The sequence below is a fragment of the Danio rerio genome, chromosome 5, assembly GCF_049306965.1.
Source record: "Danio rerio strain Tuebingen ecotype United States chromosome 5, GRCz12tu, whole genome shotgun sequence".
In the NCBI taxonomy this organism is placed as follows: Eukaryota; Metazoa; Chordata; class Actinopteri; order Cypriniformes; family Danionidae; genus Danio; species Danio rerio.
Window position 1 is genome coordinate 11,984,426 of NC_133180.1, and position 24,056 is coordinate 12,008,481.

Here is a 24,056-nt window from a genome sequence, read left to right on the forward strand (position 1 = left end):
TTAAAACCTCAAATGAACGAATATTAATGAATTTAGTCTTTTAAATAGAGGGTCTGTATTTTATAGATTATTTTACATGATTTATTTAAACTGTGATTCTGAACTCGAAGTCTCAATCATCCTCAGCATGAAAGAAATGTCCCAACTCTGACTTCTAAAACCCTTCGATCTGTATATATTCCAGGAAACTAATCTGGAGAACAAAAGTGTTATACGAGATCTGGAAACTTTCTTTGATTTGGTACTTCCAGGCTGAAGTTGAAGTGAGTCACACAGCTTGAATACCTCGCGGCCCTTTCACAGCGCGACATAAACCCGATACATGTTCCTCACATCAAGCTGACGGGGCGGAACAGCTCTCTAACCTCCACACTCGGCTGAAGGCTTTCTCACAATCGATCTCTGTTACAGTCTTCATCCATGACTGTCGCTTAGACCATGACCTGCTGACACTCTGCTTCAAAACCACAGGAGAAATGAGCGCACCTTCGCCAAGACGTCCAGTCGCTGGAGCATCCGTTTCATCTGCCTTTCCTCTTCCTCGGTAAACCTGGATAGAAGAGGCTCCAGCTGACCGGTCTGCTCAACAAAAAGAAAAATCAGAATTTGAGAATATATGGGTGCATATTATTTTACTTAGAAAACGTATCTGCTCAAAGGTGCTGTAAGTAAGTTTTTGACTCTTCTAAAGCATAAAAATACCATAATTTGTTTGCTAAGTGAACATTCTTGTTTATCTGAAAACAATGCTAAAGTCAGATATTCTACTTTAAAAATGTGCGTTACGTGCCAGAACGCCTGTCTTTGTTTTTGTCTCTTTAACCCGCCCAATGCCAGTTCAGCCAATTACATTTCAGCACCCCGGGTTGCCTTTGTTGAAAACAGCGTATTTCATTCACTCAGTCATGAAGACTCTCAGAGTAGGTGTCCATGACTAAAATGCGACCTCAGGTGGACAGTAGCAGACTCCGAAATGAGATTCAGAGTTTCACATGAGGTTAATAATTAGCAAATAATATATATATATTACGAATGTAAACATTAGTTAAGCATGTTACATTGTAACCCCGTGTCCTTACAACATGCTACGTGACGAGATACACAGTATTAAGCAATTTGGCTGTTTGCACCAGACGAAACATGACAGAAATGTAAATACAGGCATTCAGAAGCACAGAATAGTGCACTCACTGCACTCCAGCAAAATGGTAAGGTTTATAATCTAATTATTTAAAATGCATGGGAAATGGCTTTGGCATGTTAGTTGCTGTGGACTATGCAACAAGCTATTGTAAACAAGCTAACGCTAACTAGATAAGTATATTTTAATCCCTAATATAGCAGATTCATGGAAAATTACATCAGTATCAACATTTCTGCAGCATCTAATCTATGAATGAGTCTACATCAATAACATTAAAGAGAATCACTTTATTTAAAGTGAATAAAATACCCTACTAGTCTTGTCACAATATTGGAGTTTGATACTAATCGGTACTGAAATTTTAAAAAACAGTCATTTCCTGCTAACATTTGAGCGCTGTTGACCCTGTTAAACAGCACTGTTATGCCACTGTGTTCACAAATTCAACAGAAATGACTGTGAGGTCACAGGCTCGTATCTGGCCTGGTAAAAGGTGTGGTACTGTATAAATAAATAAAAAACTTATTTTTTAGTTGTATACCTCATTTTCTATTTTATAATGACACTTATGTATGTATGTATGTTATGACATTTTAAGTTTTATCTGAATTAGCTTGTCGGATGTTCAACATTACCACACTTTTTGATGTACCAAAAACATTTCATAAAGATTTGGAATAAAGAAATATGAAAAATATTTATTTTTAAAATACAAATGTATTACATTAAATATCATTCGAAAAATAGAGAATTATAACTGTTAAAGTTTTAAATTAAAAACTGGTCTATTGTCATTCGTTAGGCAAATAAGATGCCTACCGGCCGAGTACATTTAACTTTCCTCAGTCATAATTTGGCCATTCCAATAAAAAAAATATGATGATAATAATAATAATAATAAAATAATAATAATAATAATAATAATAATAATGTAGAGCTTCAAAATTGTTCTAGCCTCTCTTGTAAAAACAAAGAGTACATTTGAAAATTCATGGATAACAACAGCCAAAATAGTATTCAAATTCAAAAGGGTTATAAATACGCAGCTCCTTTTGCATGGAATAATCTACAAACAAAGGTGCAGTTTAAAGAATTGATTTAACTAGATGCTTTATAAAAAAAAATTTAAAAAAATCATTAAAGTATAAATCAATTAGAAATTAAAACAGGCGTGTAGATGTTTTGAATAGTTTGTCAATGTGTGATTCATATTAACTGTCAAATGTTTTTTGTTTGTTAGACCCATGTGGCATGTCTACTGCCTAATCTTGGCCAGGACGCTCTTGTAAAAGAGATTTTTAATCTCAATGTGTCTTTCCTGGTAAAATAAAGGTTATAATAATTAAAAAAAAAAATAATAATAATAATCCCCTTTTTGTGATTTACAACTTTTATTGTCATTTGTCATTTTTTGTTTTAAGTATAAGGTTCAAATTTAAAGTCATTTGTAAAATTTTTTTTTTTTCTATTAAAAACAAGCCAGCAGCAAAAGAACACTTCACTTACGGTCAGATTGTAAAATTAAAATATTTGTTAGCATTGGCCAAAACTGATTAGCTGAAGTCCTGCCGTAGTGACAGCCAAAAGAGGTATCCGCTTGGTCATATTTCAAAAGGTTATTTTCACAACTTATGATGGCATAGCAATCCAAATAGGACAAATAAGCTCATGTATGGAACAAATTCTGGACCTTAATCATTGAGGGGTGGGTCTTCCGAAACACCTGAACCCCTCCTGGCTACATGGCTCAGTTCACAGAACTCACCGCTGTTTACCGAGTGTAACCACAGATACAGTTGATCTATCAGCTGATCGCTTGTATGTCAGCTTATAAACAGACCAGGGGCCTCATGTACGAAGACTTGCGTGGAAATCATACTAAAACATCTGATTTTTTTTCTGCGTACGCACATTTACAGCTTTGTGCGTACGCAGAAAAAAAATCAGATGAAACACTGCGTACGCCGAATCTCAGGCATAATTGTACATCCGAATGAACGTGAAACTGAGCGCAACATGCACGAGCACAAAACCCCTCCCTGCCTCCTCCCCCGTATGAATATGCAAATGACTCTACTTTGGCAAAACCCAACGAAAAAGCAAAGGCAAAAGCAAGCCAAAAGAGAAACTTTGAACAGAATGTGAATTGGAGGTGCTGCTTTCGGAGGTAGACCGGAGAAAAGCGGTGTTATTTGCAAGTTTGTTCTCCGGAATTAACAACAAAAGAAAAAAAAAAGAGTGGGAGAGTTTTGCTGATGCGGTTAACACAGTTGGGTCTGAACATCGCACTGAGTGCATTAGAAAAGAAATAGTGTGATTCATAGGTGTAAAATGTTGCAGTACCCTTAACAGTCTCAGTGGTGCAGCTCGTAAGAGGCATGTCAACATGTTTTGACACGTTCGAGCATGAACTCGGCTCGAATCCAGCGTCTTATGAACTCTTTCTTCTTTTTCCCCCGCTACATATCAGATTTTGCCAACTATTTATCACGAGAAAGACAAGTAGGAATCATTAATAAGTTTGTGCATCATATTTTATTTGCACATTTATTGAATGGAAACGTTTCTGATTCCTGTATGCAAATTCATCTTCAGATAGTGTCTTTATAGCAATGTGTGTGCAGTAGATAGCTCAGATTACATTGGGAAAACAGGCGTCCGCTGCAAATTGCGCTTTAATGTTTAGCTGGTCAACTGTATGGTATGGAAACCTTATATACCTGCTAGATGAACCCGTCTCATACAGCTGCCATTGCAAGGCTCAGACACTTTGTAGAGAGGAATTTAACACAACTGCCTCTAGGAGTCGCCAATGGAAATAAAACAGACACGCACAAAAAATGTGCGTACGCCAGCCATGAAGCTGGCGTGGAGCTGCGCACATTCCCACGTTCAGTTCATTGTTAGTAAATCCAAACGTGAGCGATTCTGAGCGTGAAACCTGGCGTACGCAAAGTTTTTGTGCGTACGCAGCGTTGATACATGAGGCCCCAGCTGATCTTCGCGGCTTCAAAATGCTCCTGTATCTGTAGTTACACTTAGCAAACAGTAGTGAAATGCGGTGAACTGACGACCTTCACAGCCAATCACAGTCATTTCTGTTGTGCACATGAACACAATGGCAAATCAGCGCTGTTTAAAAAAACGTGCTCAAATGTTAGTGGGAAATGGACGTTTTAGTACCGACTGATATCGAATTCCAGTATTATTACAGTACTATAGCCTACTTACTGGAGTTCAACATTAATTGAGCAGCAGCCACATAACTCGTGTGTGGAGAGTAGGTGAGATGAACTGGAAAAGCAGGCAGTGGGCCAAGCCATTGTGAGGAAGGGGAGGGGGAGCGTTTGTTTTTCTGCTACTTACCCAATTATTTTAGGTATACATACATATATTTTTCTTAATAGACAGTCTGTTTTTATTTTACAATTATTTTGGGGGCGACAACCCCCAGATGGGGAGGGGGATTTACACCCATGGCGTGAGGAAAAAATCTTAAAACTGTGAAGTGTTTATAGAGCCAACTACACCATTAGTAATCGATGACCCTCTTAGTTTATGATGCGGTTATAGGACATCTGTTTCTTACCTGCAGGTTTGGGACAACAAGTAGATCAGATATCTTCATTCTTTCATCTATCAGTCTGTTCCAATCCAGCATGTCCACAATGCTTTGGAGAACACATAAAGCACATCATTTAAGTTCCAGAAGCCTGTTTTTTTCTTAACACCAAATGACTTCCATGAATCGTTAGAGAACTGGTCGATTGTACAGAGGAAAGTGCTCTTATATGGGTTTAGCTACTCGGAGGGTCAAGCAGAGTAATGGAGCATGTGTGGAGGAGTCCTCAAGTAGTTCATAAGATAACTTCATTGTCTGCCATTGATTGAGAAGATTTACAAGTCTGAGTGTCGGAACGGCTACGGGAAGCCGGTGTTTCTCACCCTGATGAGTGCAGTCGTCCATCAGAGAAGAAGCTCTGAATGTTGCCTTCGGCTCCTAGCCTTGCTAGACACATCTGTAAAGACAACACACACCTTCAATCATCAGAGCTCCCATTTTAAGCAACGTCAAATACTTTGATTTCACTGAGGGCATGTCTGCAAGTACACTAGTGTTTTTTATAATCAAAGTTTTCCCTGTTTTTTTGGTTTTTTTGATTGTTTGTTTTTTGTTTTTAAATATCCATCCACATGAAAACAGCAAAATGCACTGTGATGCATGTTAAGGTCACGCTGAACCAACAGGGGGCGATAATGACACTTATGCAGAGTTTACACCAAATGGGGAATAAAGTATTTTTACAAGATTTCATACAAGTCAACGCAAAAGTGAGAACAGAGGCGCATAACTGTCCCGCGGTGCTTTTGCCGCTAAGGCACAGAAGTTGTCTCATTAGCTTCTTCGCCATTTGGTGTGAACACAGCCATGTTGGCCAATCAGAAAGGAGAAAAACCATGCACACACTGACATAATGAGGCAAAAAACCTAGTTGTAGTGTTCACACGACCACACTGTCTCCAGAGTTTAAGAAAATCTTCACCCTGGCCAGAGTTTAGAAAGTTTGGGTTTGATACTCCGAAACTAAAAATACCTGTGTTCACATTGACAGGGACTAAGTCAATACTCTAATTTTAATACAATTAAGACAAAACTCTGTTTACATGATAGACTCTTAATCAGAGATTTTTGATGAACTTAAACTGGCTAAAAAGACGGAATAAATACAAATTGAACTGAATTGAAGGACATTTTAAACATATTGTTATCAGCTATCATATGGTGTGAAATGTATGCTTGTATGTTATGCGTGTGTGTTTCACTTTGTAAATAGCAAATGCGTCACGGCACGCCGCAACTGACTCTTAAAGGGAATGTGAGATGAGGCTCTGATTGGTTTAATGCTATTCATGTTCAAAACACACCCATAACTCATTAAGAAAATGAGTACAACACTGTTAGATCATGGGCCGGGGTGCAACCTGCATTTTTCCATCCCTAAAATAGCAAAAGTGGATTCAGACATGCTCTTAATGATTTTGCGCCATGTGCTTTTAGACTTTGCACCTAGATGGTTAAAATAGAGCCCTATATGTTGTATTTTCTGTTTCTACATTATGCAATTTACCCACATACGATGACTTCCACTTTTCAAAACTTCCTAATGAAATAAAGATTTAGTATTTTATTTTAATACATACAGTATCGCTGATTATGTGACTAAAGATCACTGTAATGAAAGATTATCATCGCAAGCATCAATTCCCATATTGCACCCTTGAGAAAAATCTCCACTCAAGTTTCTCCATTGCAAATGACCTTGAATAAAAGTCCCATTTAAACCGATACTACATACAAGTGTCTGCTATAAGTCTACTTCATTATTTATCGTCATCTTAATTAGATTCTGCCATTAAAATTCTGGACAGTCATATACTGTAGCCTATAGTGGCTTTGCTGCAGGTCAGATTTTCTACAGCTGCCTTATACAGTAATCTTATACAGATATCATACTTTAGTGTTGCTTGATCTGTGCATTTGGCCGAAGACTGAACCCAAAATCATACCTGCAATTGCTCTAGATCCAGTTTCTGCTCCAGCACCTCCATGCCGTCTTTCCCCTGCTTGCTAGCAAGGAAACTGAAAAAGCGTCTCCATTTCACCAGCACTTCGGAGAACTGGAGCTGCAGACGCCCGGGAGGGGGGAAGGATGAGGAACCTGGTTAGTTCATAGAGGTGACGGATTTTAACCTGATGTTTTCTGATGAATGAACCCTGCGTGAACCACAGTCTTACCAGGAATTGCGGGCGCCCCAAGGCAGTCATCTTAATAGCCGAGAAACCATCTTCAGAACTTCCACCTGAGCAGGCAGGTGATTTTCTTTTAGAGTTATTTTAGTGGTAACGGCAGCAGTGAAAGTGAAACTGGCTCTTTTTTTAGAAGTAATTTTACAGGAGCGCTGAATGAATTCTATGCTGTTATACTTGGTGTCGCAGGTGCATTACAATGGGTGTTGCTCCAATAGTGCTGGCATAATGGAAAACTTGTGCTGCATGCACATTCACAAACACACTATAAAATGCTTTCTTAAGTTGCTAGGTCTGCATGCTTTCTTGGCACTCATGAACTAAAATACACAGCATATCATATGCTATATGCAGTGTTCAACATACCCTTCACAAATCTCTCATTTTAAATTAATAATTTCTATAGGATGCATTACAATATTATATTTGTACATATACATTCGATTAGTCAATGCTGAAGCCAAATCTGGAGTTATTCTAACAAAAGAACTTATGAACGGTCCAAAATTAGTACACTCAAATTTATATGTGAGGGAATAATATTAAACAAAAAATATTTTTAAAAGAGCCAAATTCAAGAGAAAGACAAAACTGTTTACAATTGTGTTGATATTTTGTAGTTTGTATTTTTTTCCAAATATTTTCCATGAATTTAAATGTATAATCTTTCTATTTCAAAAGTTGTTCTGTGACTAAATATTATTTTAATACATATATCGGTCTAATAAATCGGTTTTGTTCAAATGCACAAAAATATTTTAACTATATTCACTGAGAAATATAAAAACATTCATTTTCAAAATGGGTTATACTCATTAATGTTGAGCACTGTAAATACAGTTGAAGTCAGAATTATTAGCCCCCCTTTGAATTAGTTTTTCTTTATTTAAATATTTTCAAAAATATGTTTAACAGAGCAAGGACATTTTCACAGTATGTCTGATAATATTTTTTCATCTGAAGAAAGTTTTATTTGTTTTATTTCGGCTTGAATTAAAAGAGTTTCTAATTTTTTTAACACCATTTTTAGTACAAAATTATGAGCCCCATTAAGCTATATTTATATTTTTGATAGTCTACAGAACAAACCATTGTTATACAATAAACTCTAACCTGCCTAGTTAACCTAATTAACCTAGTTAAGCCTTTACATGTCATTTTAAGCTGCATAGAAGTATCCTGAAAAAGATCTATTAAAATATTATTTACTGTGATCAGTCATTAGAAATGAGTTATTAAAACTATTATGTTTAGAAATGTGCTAACGAAGAAAAAAATCTCTTCGTTAAACAGAAATTGGGGGAAAAATAAACATGGGGCTAATAATTCAGGGGGGCTAATAACTCTGACTTCAACTGTATATAAGAATTAGTGATGAACAAACAATTATAGAAATGTTTCTTAATTACTTAGGAAATAATTACAAAATCTTAATAATGATTTCTGCAAAGTTGTTGCAAACTATTTTTATGGGTTGAATTTAAACAAACCAATTAAATTTAATAACTTGATTTGTCAAACTAAATAATTTGTTTACAACCACTTAACTTTTTAAAAATCTAATAAATCAAATTAATCATCTTTGAATCGTTTTTTTTTTCAGTGTTCTTTGCACCCTGTTCATGGAAAGTGTCCAACACAAGCTCATTGGAAATATGTGCTTCGACTAAATTTTGTGAAACCACAAAAACGGCAAACAAATAGGTAAAATGAACATTACGGAGCCTTATGACACCATCAACTTTTGTTCCTTTTCACATTAATGTTATTTGCAGGGACATATTATCAACAAATAAAGACTTTTTTCTTGCAGTTATTCACACAACGCCAAATAAATTACACAAAACACCTTACCAATGTCTTTGACTTGCGATCAAATACATTTGCCTCTAAATATCTCCATATGTACAACTCTTCTTGCATGGTCACTTTGCTCAGTAGTTCATTATGTCCACCTGACAAAAGTCCTGTCTCCTATCCAAGTTTTAGGAACAACAAATAATAACTTGACTTCTAGTTGATCATATGCTATTAGAAGTGGCTTAAGTGAAAGTCAAAGGCCTCTAGATTACTCTTATTTCAGCAAAATAAAACATGATCATGTCTTGATTTTTAGTTATTTAATTAGGACAGTAAGGTCTGACTTTGCCAAGACTAAAGTCATCACTTAACAGAGATAATGTACAGTACAGAATATAAAGTCATGGTGCAGTGGGAAAAGAATGAATATTGTGTCTGACTCCCATGAGCTTGGAGGACTGCATCCATATATCTCTCAAATCACTTATTAATAAAGTCATCTGGAATGCCAAAGAAAGTATTCTTGCAGGACTTTAAGAGATTCTTTTGATTTATCTTCAATGCCTCCTCCATCTTTACCCAGACATGCTCGGTAAATGTCTGGTGACCGGACTGGCCAATCCAGGAGCACCTTGACTTTCTTTGCTTTCAGGAACTTTGATGTGGAGGCTGAAGTACGAGAACGAGCGCTATTGTAATACAATGGGCAGCACACATGCCTTGATACCTCAGGCTGTTGATGTTGCCATCCACTCAGCAGATCTCTTACATAGCCCCATACTGAATGTAACCCCAAACCATGATTTTTCCTTCACCAAACTTGACTGATTTCTGTGAGAATCTTGTGTCCATGCAGGTTCCAGTAGATCTTCTGCAGTATTTGTGATGTTTGGGATGCAGTTCAACAAATGATTCATCTGAAAAATCAACCTTCTGTCACTTTTCCAAATGATCAACTAGAAGTCAAGTTACTATTTGTTGCTCTTACATCTGAGATTGACGACAAAACAGTTAGAAGTAATGCGAAATCAAGGTAAAAGTAATGTGAATAAAAAAAAAACTATATATGTCTCTATGCGTTTGCTTTTAAAAACACAATTGGCTGGGTTTAGGTTAGTGGTTTGCTCTTCTTGGTGAAATATACATCAAAATGTACCCTAAGAAACTAATTTTTCAGCTTCACAAACATGTAGACAGCGCCCTCTAGTAGATTTGCCATCCGAAATGTGCAACGAACTCAACGCTATCTCTTGGTAATTTGTAACTTTGATTTAGTGGCTAATTCATATGAATTTGTACAATCTCTCTCATTCAATTTAGTACTATTTGCTCATCCCCCAATGGCGGTTGGGTTTAGGGGTGTGGTTTGGTGTCATGCCTCCTTTTAAAAATGATACATTTTCATACCACTGAACTCATACGAATTAGCCACTACTGTATTTGTGTCCTTGTGAGATCAGACTGAACGAAACACTAATAATAATAATAATAATAATAATAATAATAATAATAATAATAATAATAATAATAATAATAATTCTTTACATTAATATTGCGCTTTTCTAGACACTCAAACCGCTTTACACATTTTTGTGAGGGACACCCCCGTGCAGCATCCACATGAATGACGCAATGGCAGCCATATTGCGCTAGACTGCACACCACACACCAGCTGATTGGTGGAGAGTAGACAGAGTGATGAAGCCAATTATGATATGGGAACGGTTAGGAGGCCATAATGAACAGAGGCCGGTGGGCAAATTTGGCCAGGATGCTGAGGTTAAACCCCTACTCTTTTTCGAAGGACACCCTGGAATTCGACCACAGAGAGTCAGGACCTCGGTTTAACATCTCATCAGAAAGACAGTAAACATGGCAGTCACTTAGCAGTATAGAGTCCCCATTAATATACTAGGGTGTTAGTTCCCACACAGACCATAGGTTGAGCGCCCCCTACTGGTCTCATCAACACCACTTCCTGAGCAACCTAGCTTTCCAATGTGGTCTACCATTTAGATACTGACTAGGCTTAGCCCTACTTAGCTTCAGTGTGTGACTATGTGAGAGTTGAGGAGCTAGCTGACAGCAACATATCCACAAAAACATATTTTCGCAAGTTTTTCCAATGAGCCTGGGTTGCAAGTGTCCTAATTACTTTGTGTGTATCTAAACCATTGAATTTGCAGCCCCTGGCTTTTGTTTTGCACGCAAGCTGACTTCAATTCCAAAGTTTATTATTACTAATCAGCTTTTCTAAATGCTCTGTTACCTGAGGCTTTGATGCAATTGAGGAAAGTCTCCATGTGCTGGTCACATTTGGCCTCATCGGCATAGAAATACGTACGAGCGCTCGTCACGCCTTCACGGCGGTCGCCAAACCTTCGGTGAGCTGTGAACTTCTTTTCTCTGTGATCCACTCCTGAAACACATGGAAAGGGGAGAAAAATCTGACCTTTTGCTTCAATCCTACAAACAAATTGAAATGCTAAAAAGGTGTAGATACTCACCAGGGCTTTCTTTTTCTGATGTAGACATGCAAGATCTATCAGGAAAAGAAAAGAAATTGACATTTCTAATAAAGCAGGGTGACTAATGAAAGCGACTACTACTTGTTCTCAAGGCCTTTGTAGAGACCTTTAGCTGACAAAACGAAGAACCAGCAGTTTCTATAGAGAGGAATCAATAATAACTGCAGAGGCTGCTATGAGGTGACTTTACTGTGGTGCACTTGTGCTGTTTGTTTCTCTTCTAGATTTCAGGGTCAGCACTTAGAGGCAAACTCCCGCCTGACGTCTATGCTGATGCCCACATGTGTCTGAACTGCACTGACGCTTGGCCAGCGGTGGCATGGGGCAGTGGCTTGTTTGGATTGAGTTCCTGTGATCTCTCCACCGCCTCTGCACTTCCACATCCACCCACAGCCTCTGCTTTAGCAAATCCAAGAGGTGTATTTGTACAATAAATCCAAGGTTCAGTACATATCCCAGTTTATGATGATTAACTCTTGTGTATTGTTTAAATTGTTGTGTTTTTTTATGTTTGCAACTGTTGTTGACCCTTTGTCTTCCATTATAATGACATTTTTTGAATTACAAAACCATGACACTGTTTTCCCTGCTTGCAAGAGGTAAAACCTATAGTTTTTACTGTTGATCATCTTCTGGCACCATTAACCCTTTAGCAAAAACATTTCTGGCTATTATATGGAATAAATAAATAAATTAATTAATTCATTTAATTCATTTTCCCTTGGCCAAGTCCCTTTATTTATCAGGGGTCACCACAGCGGAATGAACAGCAACCTGTATCCAGCATTTGTCTTACACTGCAGATGCCCTTCCAGCTGCAACCCAGTACTGGGAAATTATATAGAACTCTATAGAGTAAAACAGCAGATTATAGTGAGTGTGCCATATACACTTACCATGTTCTGAGAGCTGAGCTGCTTATTTTGATTTTCTCAGGCATATCAAGGTGTGCAAAGGTGTCGCTCAAACTCACACCATTCTCCATATTGAATGCAGAAACTAAGTATTTTCTCCCCTGCAACTGATAATCAACAGTAAAAAATGTAACATTTGACCTCTTCCCAACAGGGAAAACCAGCAACAATCAGAAAAGCATGGTTGCATGCTGTCATGGTTTTGCAAAAAATGTCATTAAAATGGAAGTCAATGGGGCAAAAACAGCTGCGAACATAGCGAAAGGGTAGTAAACTTGTGTACTGTTGAGTTTTTGAAAGCTTTCCAGGCATTTTCAAAAATGTGTGTCAAAATAAGATTTGACACCAAACATCATTTCATTTGCTGAAACAAAGAGAGAGTTTTGGTCAAATTAGGACTTAAAAGCACCCGAGAGTGAATGAAAACATCCGCAAAAGTACACATTTAACATTTGTGAAAAACAAAAGTTCACAACAATTTTAAACAAAATGTCTGCTTGGTTTAAATAACATATAGTCAAAATTATTCAATAATAGTTTGCCAATGTTCAATAGAGCAAGGAAATTTTCACAGCTTTTCCTATTATTTATTTTTAGTTTGGCTGGAATAAATGCAGTTTTATTTTTTTTTTAAATAAATGCTAAGGTCAATATTATTAGCCCCTTTAAAAAAAAAAATTCTGATTGGCTACAGAACAAAACACTTTAATCCAATAACTTGCCTAATTATCCTAACGTTCCTGTAGCTAACATAATAACCTGGTTAAGTCTTTAAATTGCACTTTGCAATACTAGTACCTTGAAAATGGCTAGTAAAATGTTATGTGCTGTCATCATGGTAAAGAGACAATGAATTAGTTGTTAGAAATAAGTAGTCAAAACAATTATGTCAATAATGTGTTGAACATCACTTGAGAAATAGTATTATCATAATTAAAACTCCGGGTATAATTTTGACTGTATACACAAGTGAATTCTACTTTAAATAATATACAAACCTGTTCAAATGAAAAGAATTTAAGCTGTTTTCAAAACCTTTGATGCATAGATTTAAAAAAAAAAAAAAAAAAACTTATACATGCTGTTATACAAATCGAGAAAAAAACATTTACGCTGTTATAAAATACTTAACATTTTTACCTGTATTCCGCAGTACAAGAAAAATATCAACATAAATGTTAAGCAATGACAAATGACTATTTGCATGTATGCAAGAGGCTCCACTGCAATCACATATTACCTCCCTTATTTTTAAACTGGAATCTGATCTGTGTATTTTCCTCATATTAAAAAAAAAGGAAATGCATTTGGCACACTTTATTCCTGTACCACACATGTCAGCATTATTCAAAGGGAAACACCTTTTGATCATATGTTTTGAATTCTTTATTAATGAATTTCTTAATTATTTAAACCCCAGAAAAATATACAAATATGATAGATCAATTGCCCACAATGACAGACAGACACTAGCACACACACACACACGTATAGACGGATGGATGGACGGACGGAAACAGATGGAAACAGATGGAACCAGATAGAAAGATAGATAAAATGAGATAGAACGACACAGACAGAACGACAGATAGAACGATGGATGGATGGATGGATGGATGGATGGATGGATGGATGGATGGATGGATGGATGGATGGATGGATGGATGGATGGATGGATGGATGGATGGATGGATGGATGGATGGATGGATGGATGGATGGATGGATGGATGGATGGATGGATGGATGGAAGGAAACAGGTGGAAACAGATGGAAACAGATGGCACCAGATAGAAAGATAGATAAAATGAGATAGAAAGACAGATAGAACGACAGATAGAACGACTATCTAGAGATAGATAGATAGATAGATGGATGGATGGATGGATGGATGGATGGATGGATGGATGGATGGATGGATGGATGGATGGATGGATGGATGGATGGATGGATGGATGGATGGATGGATGGATGGATGGATGGAATGACAGAAGGATAGATAGAACAATAGAACAACAAATAGAATAGAACGATGGATAGAACGAATGGACAGACGGACAGACATAGATAGATAAAACAGATAAAAAGATACATAAAACGACAGACAGAACAGCAGATAGATAGACAGAAAGACTGATAGACAGACAGACAGAGAGACAGACGGCCGGAAGGATGGATGGATGGATGGATAGAATGACAGAACGATAGATAGAACAAAAGAATGGATGGATGATGGATGGATGGATGGATGGATGGATGGATTGAGAGAACAATAGATAGAACAATAGAACGACAAATAGAATAATAGAATAATGGATAGAATGAATGGACGGACGGACAGACAGATAGATAAAAACTGATAAAAAGATAGATAAAACAACAGACAGACAGACAGACAGACTGATATAACATTTATATTTCAGAAAATAATACAAAAAATGTAAATCATACAGATATAAATGTATTCCTCACTAGTTAAAACACAAACTATCTTAAAGCTTCATGCATTTTCTGCAGCTTCTTCAAGCAAAAGAACTAAATCACGGGTTTGTCTTGGGTCGACATCAGCTGCATATTATATAGCAGATCATTCACAAATCAATGCATGCAAGTCAATTACAGCCGACCGATGGTTGCCATAATAATCATGTCTGTCTGCATGAAGACGCAGCAATAACAGCTTTTCACACAAAACTGATAGCAGGCAGAAACGGCGTCTGAGATCTCAAGGAATGATCAGCCTCGGGTTCCTGAATATTAGATGGCAACCTACTCAAATGCCACATCCTCCATCACACCCCTGATAATGCAGAAAAGCCGAGCTGAGCACTCTATTCTGTATAACAGCATTACAGGATCCATTGGGGTGGATGTTAATGCAATATTGATAGGGGCAGAGGCTCTAAAACACACATCACGAACATAAATTAGCTTTTATTAGCCGGTGACCAGCCTGGGTCCTCTGTGGTTGTAAAGAGCATTTCCAATAAACGCTCCATTTCGGCTCATTTGGTCTGCAGACTGAATGTGTGTGAGATTGTGGAGATTCAGCGCCGCTCGCAGGACATGAGGAGAAATGAACGGAGAAACCCATTTAAAAGGGACAGTTCACCTAAAGATGGACCTCTTTTTTTCTGTTGTACACAAAAGGTATTTTGTAGAGAGATTGAAGCCTGTAACCATTGACTTTCATATTAAATGTTTTTCCTACTATGGAAGTCAGTGGTTACAGGTTTGCAGTATTCTTCAAAATATCTTCTTTTGTTCAGCATAAAAACGAAACTCAGAAAGGTTTAAAATCACTCGAGGGAGAGTAAATAGTGAGGCAATTAATTGTTTTGTTTTTGGTGAACTGCCCCTTTAATCCCTTTTTGTTAAGGGATGATTTGTTAAGGAGTGATTTGAATATACTTCAATTATTATGTAAGGGTAGTTTTAAGTAACTTTTTTTATTGTAACCAAATTAACAAGTAAAGGAAACTATAACTGCATTAACATTTACAATTACAAATTAAGACTGAAAATATTTATAAAGTAATAATAATAAACATACATAACCAAACCGTATGTGCGATTAGGATAAACATCAAAACATTATGGCGCAATTACTGATGATACTTGATGTAATGAGTATATTTTGTTAATTTTGGTATATAAATGTTACAGTACTTTAAAAACAGTTTGTGGGATTTGAGCTTTATATGTTACTTTTTGATGTAAAGTGGAGATTGTTATTATTTGGTATATAAATGCTAAAGTATTTTGCAAATAGTTTGTGGGGTTTGAGTTTTATGTTTTTTTTTTCTATTAATACAAATAAATAAAATGTTATAAATTGCTTAGTAGGCTGTGTGTGTGTGTGTGTGTGTGTGTGTGTGTGTGTGTGTGTGTGTGTGTGTGTGTGTGTATGTATGTATGTATGTATATATATATATATATATATATACATTTCTAAACATAATAGTTTTAATAACTCATTTCTAATAGCTGATTTATTTTATCCATGATGACACTAAATAATATTTGACTAGATATTTTTCAAGACTCTTCTATATAGCTTAAAATGACATTTAAAGGCTTAAATAGGTTAATTAGGTTAACTGGGCAGGTTAGGGTAATTAGGCAAGTTATTGTTTAATGAAGGTTTGTTCTGTAGACAGTCGGAAAAAAATTAGCTTTAAGGGGCTAATAATTTTGACCTTAAAATGTTTCAGAAAAAATTTTAAACTACTTTTATTCTAGCCGAAATAAAACATACAAGACCTTCTCTAAAAGAAAAATTATTATCAGACACACAGAATTTGTGTGTTTGAAAAATTCTTTGCTCTGTTAAACATCATTTGGGACATTTAAAAAAAAAAGAAAAAAAATCTAAATTATATATAATTATTATTATTATATTTATTTTTCATAATGAATGCCATTATGTATTGTGGCATATATATAATATGGATTTTTTTTGTACATTTTGTAATCAGAGTACTCTGAAAATATAGTAAAGGCGAGTGACCGCAGTGATTCAGCACAGTATTCAGGAGATAAGGAGAAATGACCAGAATAATAGCTAAAACCGAATAATATCTAAAACAGCTCAAACCTCTGACAGCTGCACTTAGAAATGAAAGCAGCGATGCAGAGGAGAATCTCACCGGCTTTCCCTCATAATCCAAATGGCATATCATCTATATCTCCATCTCCCCTTCTCCTCACTCAGTTCTAAAAGCCTTTTGTTTTGTTTTTTAAATCAGGGTAATTTCATCAAATATTGCTTTAAGGATTGTTGAAGTTAAACATTGATATTGTGTTGTTTAAAAAGGAATCATGAAAATGAGCAGTAGTGTAGCCATTTTATTTCTACATCCGAGATATATTTATATATATATATATATATATATATATATATATATATATATATATATATATATATATATATATATATATATATATATATATATCTATATATATAAAATGTATTTATGATTTTTGTTTTAATGTTTTTTAAATAGCCCCTTTCATGAGTTTTTGAAAATGACCTTCCATGCAGTGTAACACCGCTCTAAGTGAATGAAAAGATCCAGCTGAGATATCAATCTGAAAGTGCAGCATGTTTAAAAGTACCGAATTTTTAATAAGCAAGTTGATTTATATAATTTGTTTTTCGTCCTGATCTTTAGCCTGTTCATATCAACATTGACACAAAACAATACCAAATATGAAGTGTTAGATCTGGTAAAACTTGAGGGCGCCTTACCCTTTCAAAGACTAGCAGGTGTATGTAGAACTGATGATGACTGAAGATCAGTGAACGTTCTGGTGATTAATGCAATAATACCCTGTAATACGGGATTCGTCGGCTGTTTGTAAAAGGAAGGATCAGAAAGACTATTGATAGACGGGCCTTTTTTTAGAGCTTGATAGGAACTTTATCAGTACACAGATCATGGATGAGTTTTTTCCTCCATTTCATAAGTGTAAGTGCAATTAAAATGGTTGCCTCAATGTTTTCTCTAGCTTGCAAAATATGTAGTTAATTGTGTTTTGTTACTTGTAATCGCTCCACGTGTCTAGTACTGTATCTAGTTAAGTCTTTATATTTACAAATTGCATCTCAAGCAGGGATCACCAAACTTGTTCCTGGAGGTCCGGTGTCCTGCAGAATTTAGCTCCAACCCTAATCAAACACACCTGAACAAGCTAATCAAGGTCTTACTAGGTATACTTAAATCACCCAGGCAGGTGTGTTGAGGCAAGTTGGAGCTAAACACTGACCTTCAGGAATGAGATTGGTGATCCCTGGTCTAAAGCCACATTGAAAATGTGATGCGTGTCTTTCTTTACCATTTTTGTGGGTTACGTTTGTGACCGATTTAAATGCGATCCTTTGCTATTTGTCGTTGCTCTCAGTCGTCATCAAACCAGTTAAAGAAGGAGTTTGGGAAGAAATTAATCTCTGAACGAATCATATGGGAGTAGTTTTGATAATTAGGTAAAAACAAATGCATATTATAAGACAATGAAAGTGTTTTTGACTTCAGCATATCAGCCTGTTGTTGGAGACCCAAAAACCAAAATATTACCTTTTTAATGCATAATAGAGTCTCGTTAAACTATTTAATTCTTTGTTGATTTTATTTCTTGTATTTATTGTGAGAATATTTTATTATTCTTTGATAAACCTGCCTTGCCTTATCTGAAATGTCATAGTTTGTAACGAATAAATAATTAATAGGTTTTCTGCAAAGCTGTAAATTTATTTTTCCCATAACTGCATATATTTACATGACATAAATTCAATTAATAATACAATTAACTTATTTTTCTAACATTAACTTAACTGCCTGTCAAGCAAACAGATATTACGGGATTGTCTTCGTATCACGGGCTCTTCCACACAATCCAGATGGCGTCATTTATATTTCCACCCACTATATTTCGCTGGGTTTCCAGGCAAGTACATTTCATTTACATTTCCAGCAGGAGACCCTCGAGTATGGCTTTGACACTCTGTAATTTCCAAAAGGTCAATGACATGAACAAATGAAGACTTTTTTTAAAATCAAATGTCATAACGTTGACACAGCTGTTGAAATGAAGGTGAAGCTAATGGTTAAGAAGCTGCGCTGATAATAGAAAGGTCACAAGTTCGGTTTTAGGTCAGAATGAATGACAAAGAGTTACTTTCTGAAATATTAAGAATGAAACTCTAAAGAGAGATTCAGACAGGATTTCTAAGTATCTCAGACCGCCACTGTAATAAGTTTATTTACAAGTTGCTGCGTGTAATTAAATGTGACTGCTATTTGTTAAAAAATAGGTGTAAATAGTGCTGACAAGCAGGAAACATACAGGGGAGAAAAAAATCATTACTGTTAGCACTTTTCAAAAAAAAAAAAAAAAAAATGAAATCCAAATGCTGCTGAAATCTAATGGGCAGCACAGTGGCTCAGCGGTCAGCACTGTAGCCTCAGAGCAAGAAGGTTGCTGGTTCGGTCCTGGTGTTCGTGTGGGTTTCCTCCGGGTGCTCCGGCTTCCTCAACAGTCTAAGGACAAGCGCTATAGGTGTATAAATAGTGTATGAGTGTGTGTGAATGAGTGTGTATGGGTATTTTCTAGTACTGGGTTGGAAAGGGCATCCGTTGTATAAAATATATGCTGGAATAGTTGGCAGTTCAGTCCACTGTGGCGACCCCTGAAAAATAAGGAACTAAGCCGAAGGAATGAATGAATGAATGAATGAATGAATGAATGAATGAATGAATGAAAATGTACTGGGTGGTTGCTAAGGTATGGTTAGATGACTGCATACTAGTATAAAAATCACAGTTGCAATCAGGATTTTTTCACTTAATTATCAAAAAAAGGGGGAAATGTTTTAAATTCTGTGACCATAAAAAAGCACATTGAAAAATTCTAATAATTAAAAAAAATACTATAACAGTAATAATATAATATAATAATCTTCAATATTAGGGTAAACATAATATATAAGGTTAGGTAGTGTGCAAATTTCAAAGAATGTCATTAAATGAGTCCAGGGGAGAGGGAGATGCACCTATAATATGATGTATTGTATGTTGTGGGGTAATATTTTATTAATGTGTACATGGAACTTCGTCTGTGTTACGGTACCTTGCTGCAATTTTAGTTTTCCTAAAGGGGATAATAAAGTTGAGACTGAGAGTTGTGTCTAATTCGGGTCTGAAGGGAAGGAAATGTTTCTGGAAATTGATTTATTGTATGTTTTATGGTAAAAACTAGGTAAAATGTGGCCTGTGTTATGGCACTTTGCTGCAACTTTAGTTACCCTAAATGGGATAGTAAAGTTAAGTCTGTCTGAGTCTGAAATTTAATTTGTTTTATCCATTCATTTTCCTTAGCTTAGCACCTTTATTCATCAGGGGTCGCCACAGCAGAATGAACCGCCAACTTATCCAGCATATGTTTTACGCAGCAGATGCTCTTCCAGCTGCACTACGGCCAATTTAGTTTATTCAATTCACCTATAGCGTACGTCTTTTGACTTGTGGGGGAAACCGCAGCACCCAGTGGAAACCCACGCCAACATGAGAACATGCAAAGTCCAAACAAAAATGCCAACTGGCCCAGTCAGGACTCGAACCAGTGACCTTTTTGCTGTGAGGCAAGGTTCTTGCTGTGCCGCGGTTGATTTGTTTTATTTTATTTTTATGTTGTTTTTAGTTATTAATGTCAAATTAAGTATTCTGAAAAAGTATGTTTTTTTTGTTTATAACGTTTCCTTTTGAAGCAAAGTTTTCAGATATATTTTGATCAAAATGGCAGTAAACAAAACAAAACAAAAAAACTTTTTCCCCTGATATTATAAAGCCTGATAGGGGTTTCTTCAGATCTCTAATGCAGTAGATCTGATGCATGCCTTAAAAAAGGCAAGGTCTGAAGCGTAAATAATCCCACTGTCATCTCAACACTGTATAAACATCTGCTCTTGTGGAAACAGAAAGCAGCTCGCTATTTGTGTGTACCGCAAGGCAAAATTCCTAAACAGTGAGCATGTTCACAACCTCGATAAAAGCCAATCAGAAACAATGGGCCTCGACCAAAACAACCAATAGGATCTTGTGTCTTTGTTTACGTCTGTGACAGCAGATCAAATCTCAGTCTATTTCCGTGGGCTCGTACGAGCACAAATCACAGCATGGCTATTAACCTCTAGCCCCTCTGCTGAAAAGTAGTTAGTTTGACAAAAAGCAGGTCTTAAAGTCTCATTCAGACCAATAGATTTCCAATGCAAACTAGGCCAGCCTATAAGGAGGAAAGTTTCTAAAACAAAACAATGAAATGTCTGTCATAATGTTCTCACCCTATACCATTTCAAATCTGTTTAAGCTTATTTTTTCTGCTGAATACAAAAGAAGGTATTTTGAAGAATGTTAGAAGCCGGTAGCCATTAATTCCATAGAGACATACGATGGATGTCAATTAAATTAATTTTTATTTCTATAGCGCATTAACAATGTAGATTGTCAAAGCAGCTTAGCAAAGATGAAGTTCTAATAAATTGAAACTGTGTCAGTCCAGTTTTCAGAGTTGAAGTTCCATTTAGTTCAGTTCAATTTCACTGCTGAGGCATGGAATTTTAAACAGTGATTAAAGAGCCACTATTACGGTTTATGAGAATGACATTCAATGTAGTGTGTAACACAGCTCTAAGTGAAGTGAAATATCCAGCTAAGGCTTAAATCTGAAAGTGCACAGTGTTTAAAACTATTGATTCATTTATAGAGTTGACCCATAGTGCTTCAAATGAATCGTCTTGATAACGACTCTTTAGCCGTATCGGCGTGACGTGGATACAAAACTTTAGCCCCCTCAGTTGTTGCGCGTGTAAACCCAGGAAAATTGAAACCTGTAGTCCTGCACACAAGCAAAGTACACAAAGAAAAAGAGGCTAGACACACACTGTAGCAGACACCGGTTGAATCATAGTATAATATAGATATTATTGGAAGTGAAGGTTAAAGTTAGAGCTATTTTCTCTACCCAAAGATGAAACTGTGAAGAGTCAGTGGTTGAGGTTTATTTTTGTAAAAATACCTTGGCATTATAGCCCAGCCTTGTGCTATCCGAGTGCTCCTGGAATCTACGCGTTTACACCAGAGAACTCATCGGCCGTTTGTAAAAGGAAGGATCAGAAAAGACTATTGATGTAAGGGACTGTCAGAACATGAATCAGTTTCTTCCTCCGTTTCACAAGTGTAAGTGCAATTAAAATTGTTGCCTCCTTGTTTTCTCTAGCTTGCGAATTATGTATTTAATTGTGTTTTGTTACTTGTAACTGCTTGTACCGTCTCTGGTTAACTCTTTATATTCTCATATCGCATCTAATGCCACGTTGAAAACGCATCGCGTGCCGATTTGTTTACAGATTTAAAATTACAGGAAATTACAGGAGTTTTCCGGATAAATAACAAATGGGTGGGTGGCTGGAGATGGGTTTGAAATACGGGAGACTCCCGGGAAAAACAGGAGTGTTGGCAGGTATGCTCACACATGCACTATGCACTCTGACTACTTCAATATTGTTGATAAGCTGTGCTGGGCATTTCACTCTGTCTCGCGCTGAAGGCTGTCAGTGTTGAACAATCGCAACAGGCTGTCATCGGTCCAATCAGAGCAGTTAGCTTCGTGCTAAGGAGGGGTTTGGGAACAAATGAATCGCTGAACGAATCATATGAGAGTCGCTGGGATAATTAGGTAAAAATAAATACATATTAAAAGACCATGAAAGTGTTTTTTGACCTTGCATGCCTATCAGCCTGTTGTTGGAGAGCCTTACAACCTGCCTGGGTGATTCAAGTATACCCAGTAAGACCTTGATTAGCTTGTTCAGGTGTTTGATTAGGGTTCACGCTAAAATCTGCAGGACACCGAACCTTTAGAAACAAGTTTGGTGATCCCTGCACTAGCCTATATAATGTTGACTATAATACAAGAGGGAATCTGATAATGACAAATGTTTCATTTTACCAGTGAAATAAAAGAGTCTAATAATGTTGTCAATTACAAATGACAAGCATATGTCTCAAACATAATAATTCAACTTTAGGATTATGAATAGTTGTATTCTGATGTCATCACTTTACCGTAAATTAACAACCAGGACAAATTTAAACTCTGTTTAAATCCACAATTTTAAACAAAATTTAGCATTTTAACCAAGAGTAAAACTGCACATAGGCCTATTAGTGTTACTTTACCATATGTTTGAGAAATAACAATAATAATAATAGTCTACTCATATGAACCTTTATTTTACATCTACAGAATCATGAGAAAGTCATGATCTTTATTAAAAAAATAAATAAATAAATAAATCTCATTTTAGCCAGAATCGTGTAGCCCTACTTTGGATGTTAATCATGTTTATATTTACTAAATGCATAGTTTGTCAATGTTTTGGGGCACACAATCTTATAAAAATGTGCTCAAGACTAACCTAAAAAGCTTTATTTTAATGTCACAGTACTTTAAAAGCGCCCTATTATGCCTCTTTTTAACAGATGTAAAATAAGTATCTGAAGTCCCAAGAGTGTGTATGTGAAGTTTCAGCTCAAAATATCCCACAAATGATGTTTTATAACTCTTTGAAATTGACCCTTTTAGGATTTGATCCTACACTGTTATACCTAAAGTTATATTAATTCAAAATACTTAGATTCTATAAACATAAATACCAAAGTTTTTGCTCAATTACTCCATTTGTTTGGTTTGTTGTATGATTTGCAGGATATTTTTTATTCCATTGGAATGTTTAAAGTGAATGTACAGTACTTACCAGAGCTTATTCTACTCAGTTATCAAAGGGACAATGTGCAAGGAAACGTGATTGGCTTTTTGAACTGATGTCACTGGTGGATACAGTACATATAAACAGGATATATTTCTATGTCTGCTAGTCAATATGAGCACGATTTCATACTTTTGTCTCAAACAGCCATACATTGTTTTCCTTTAATAAACCAAATATGTAACAGTTAGCAAGAAAACTAGATTAAGATTAATGTAAGACTAAGATGTGTCTAACATTAGGTTCATGTTCATTTTTCACACGTTACTGTTAAAAAGTATAATTTAAGTAAACTTAAAAAGTACTGTTTTTTCAACAAGACGAAATTAGCTTTTTCAGGGCAACGAGTTTCAATCAACCTGTAAGGGCTTAGAGCAGGGGTCACCAATCTCGGTCCTGGAGGGCCGGTGTCCCTTCAGGGTTTAGCTCCAACTTGCCTCAAAACACCTGCCTGGATGTTTTAAGTATACCTAGTAAGACCTTGATTACCTTGTTCAGGTGTGTTTGATTAGGGTTGGAGCTAAAATCTTTAGGGCA

General features: G+C 36.2%; 1 protein-coding gene across 9 annotated transcripts in view; it reads right to left on the reverse strand.

Moving 5' to 3' along the window:
- The window catches only part of prodhb (proline dehydrogenase (oxidase) 1b), a 48,988-nt gene that overhangs the window by 19,643 nt on the left and 5,289 nt on the right, over window positions 1–24,056 (reverse strand). For 5 of the 9 annotated variants that reach the window (XR_012406712.1, XR_012406713.1, XM_073951975.1 and 2 more), the window contains exons 3-9: window positions 11,261–11,295; window positions 11,023–11,172; window positions 6,942–7,006; window positions 6,713–6,829; window positions 5,090–5,163; window positions 4,734–4,815; window positions 487–579 (exon numbers count right to left, since the gene is read on the reverse strand). Coding sequence is in view for 4 of the 9 variants with exons in the window: in XM_073951975.1 (XP_073808076.1) it covers window positions 487–579; window positions 4,734–4,815; window positions 5,090–5,163; window positions 6,713–6,829; window positions 6,942–7,006; window positions 11,023–11,172; window positions 11,261–11,295 (616 nt within the window). In the remaining 5 variants the exon portion in view is untranslated. Of the gene's footprint in view, window positions 1–365; window positions 580–4,733; window positions 4,816–5,089; window positions 5,234–6,622; window positions 6,830–6,941; window positions 7,007–11,022; window positions 11,173–11,260; window positions 11,296–24,056 lie in introns of all 9 variants that reach the window. The other 4 variants (XR_012406715.1, XR_012406714.1, XR_012406716.1 and 1 more) reach the window with 2 other exon arrangements.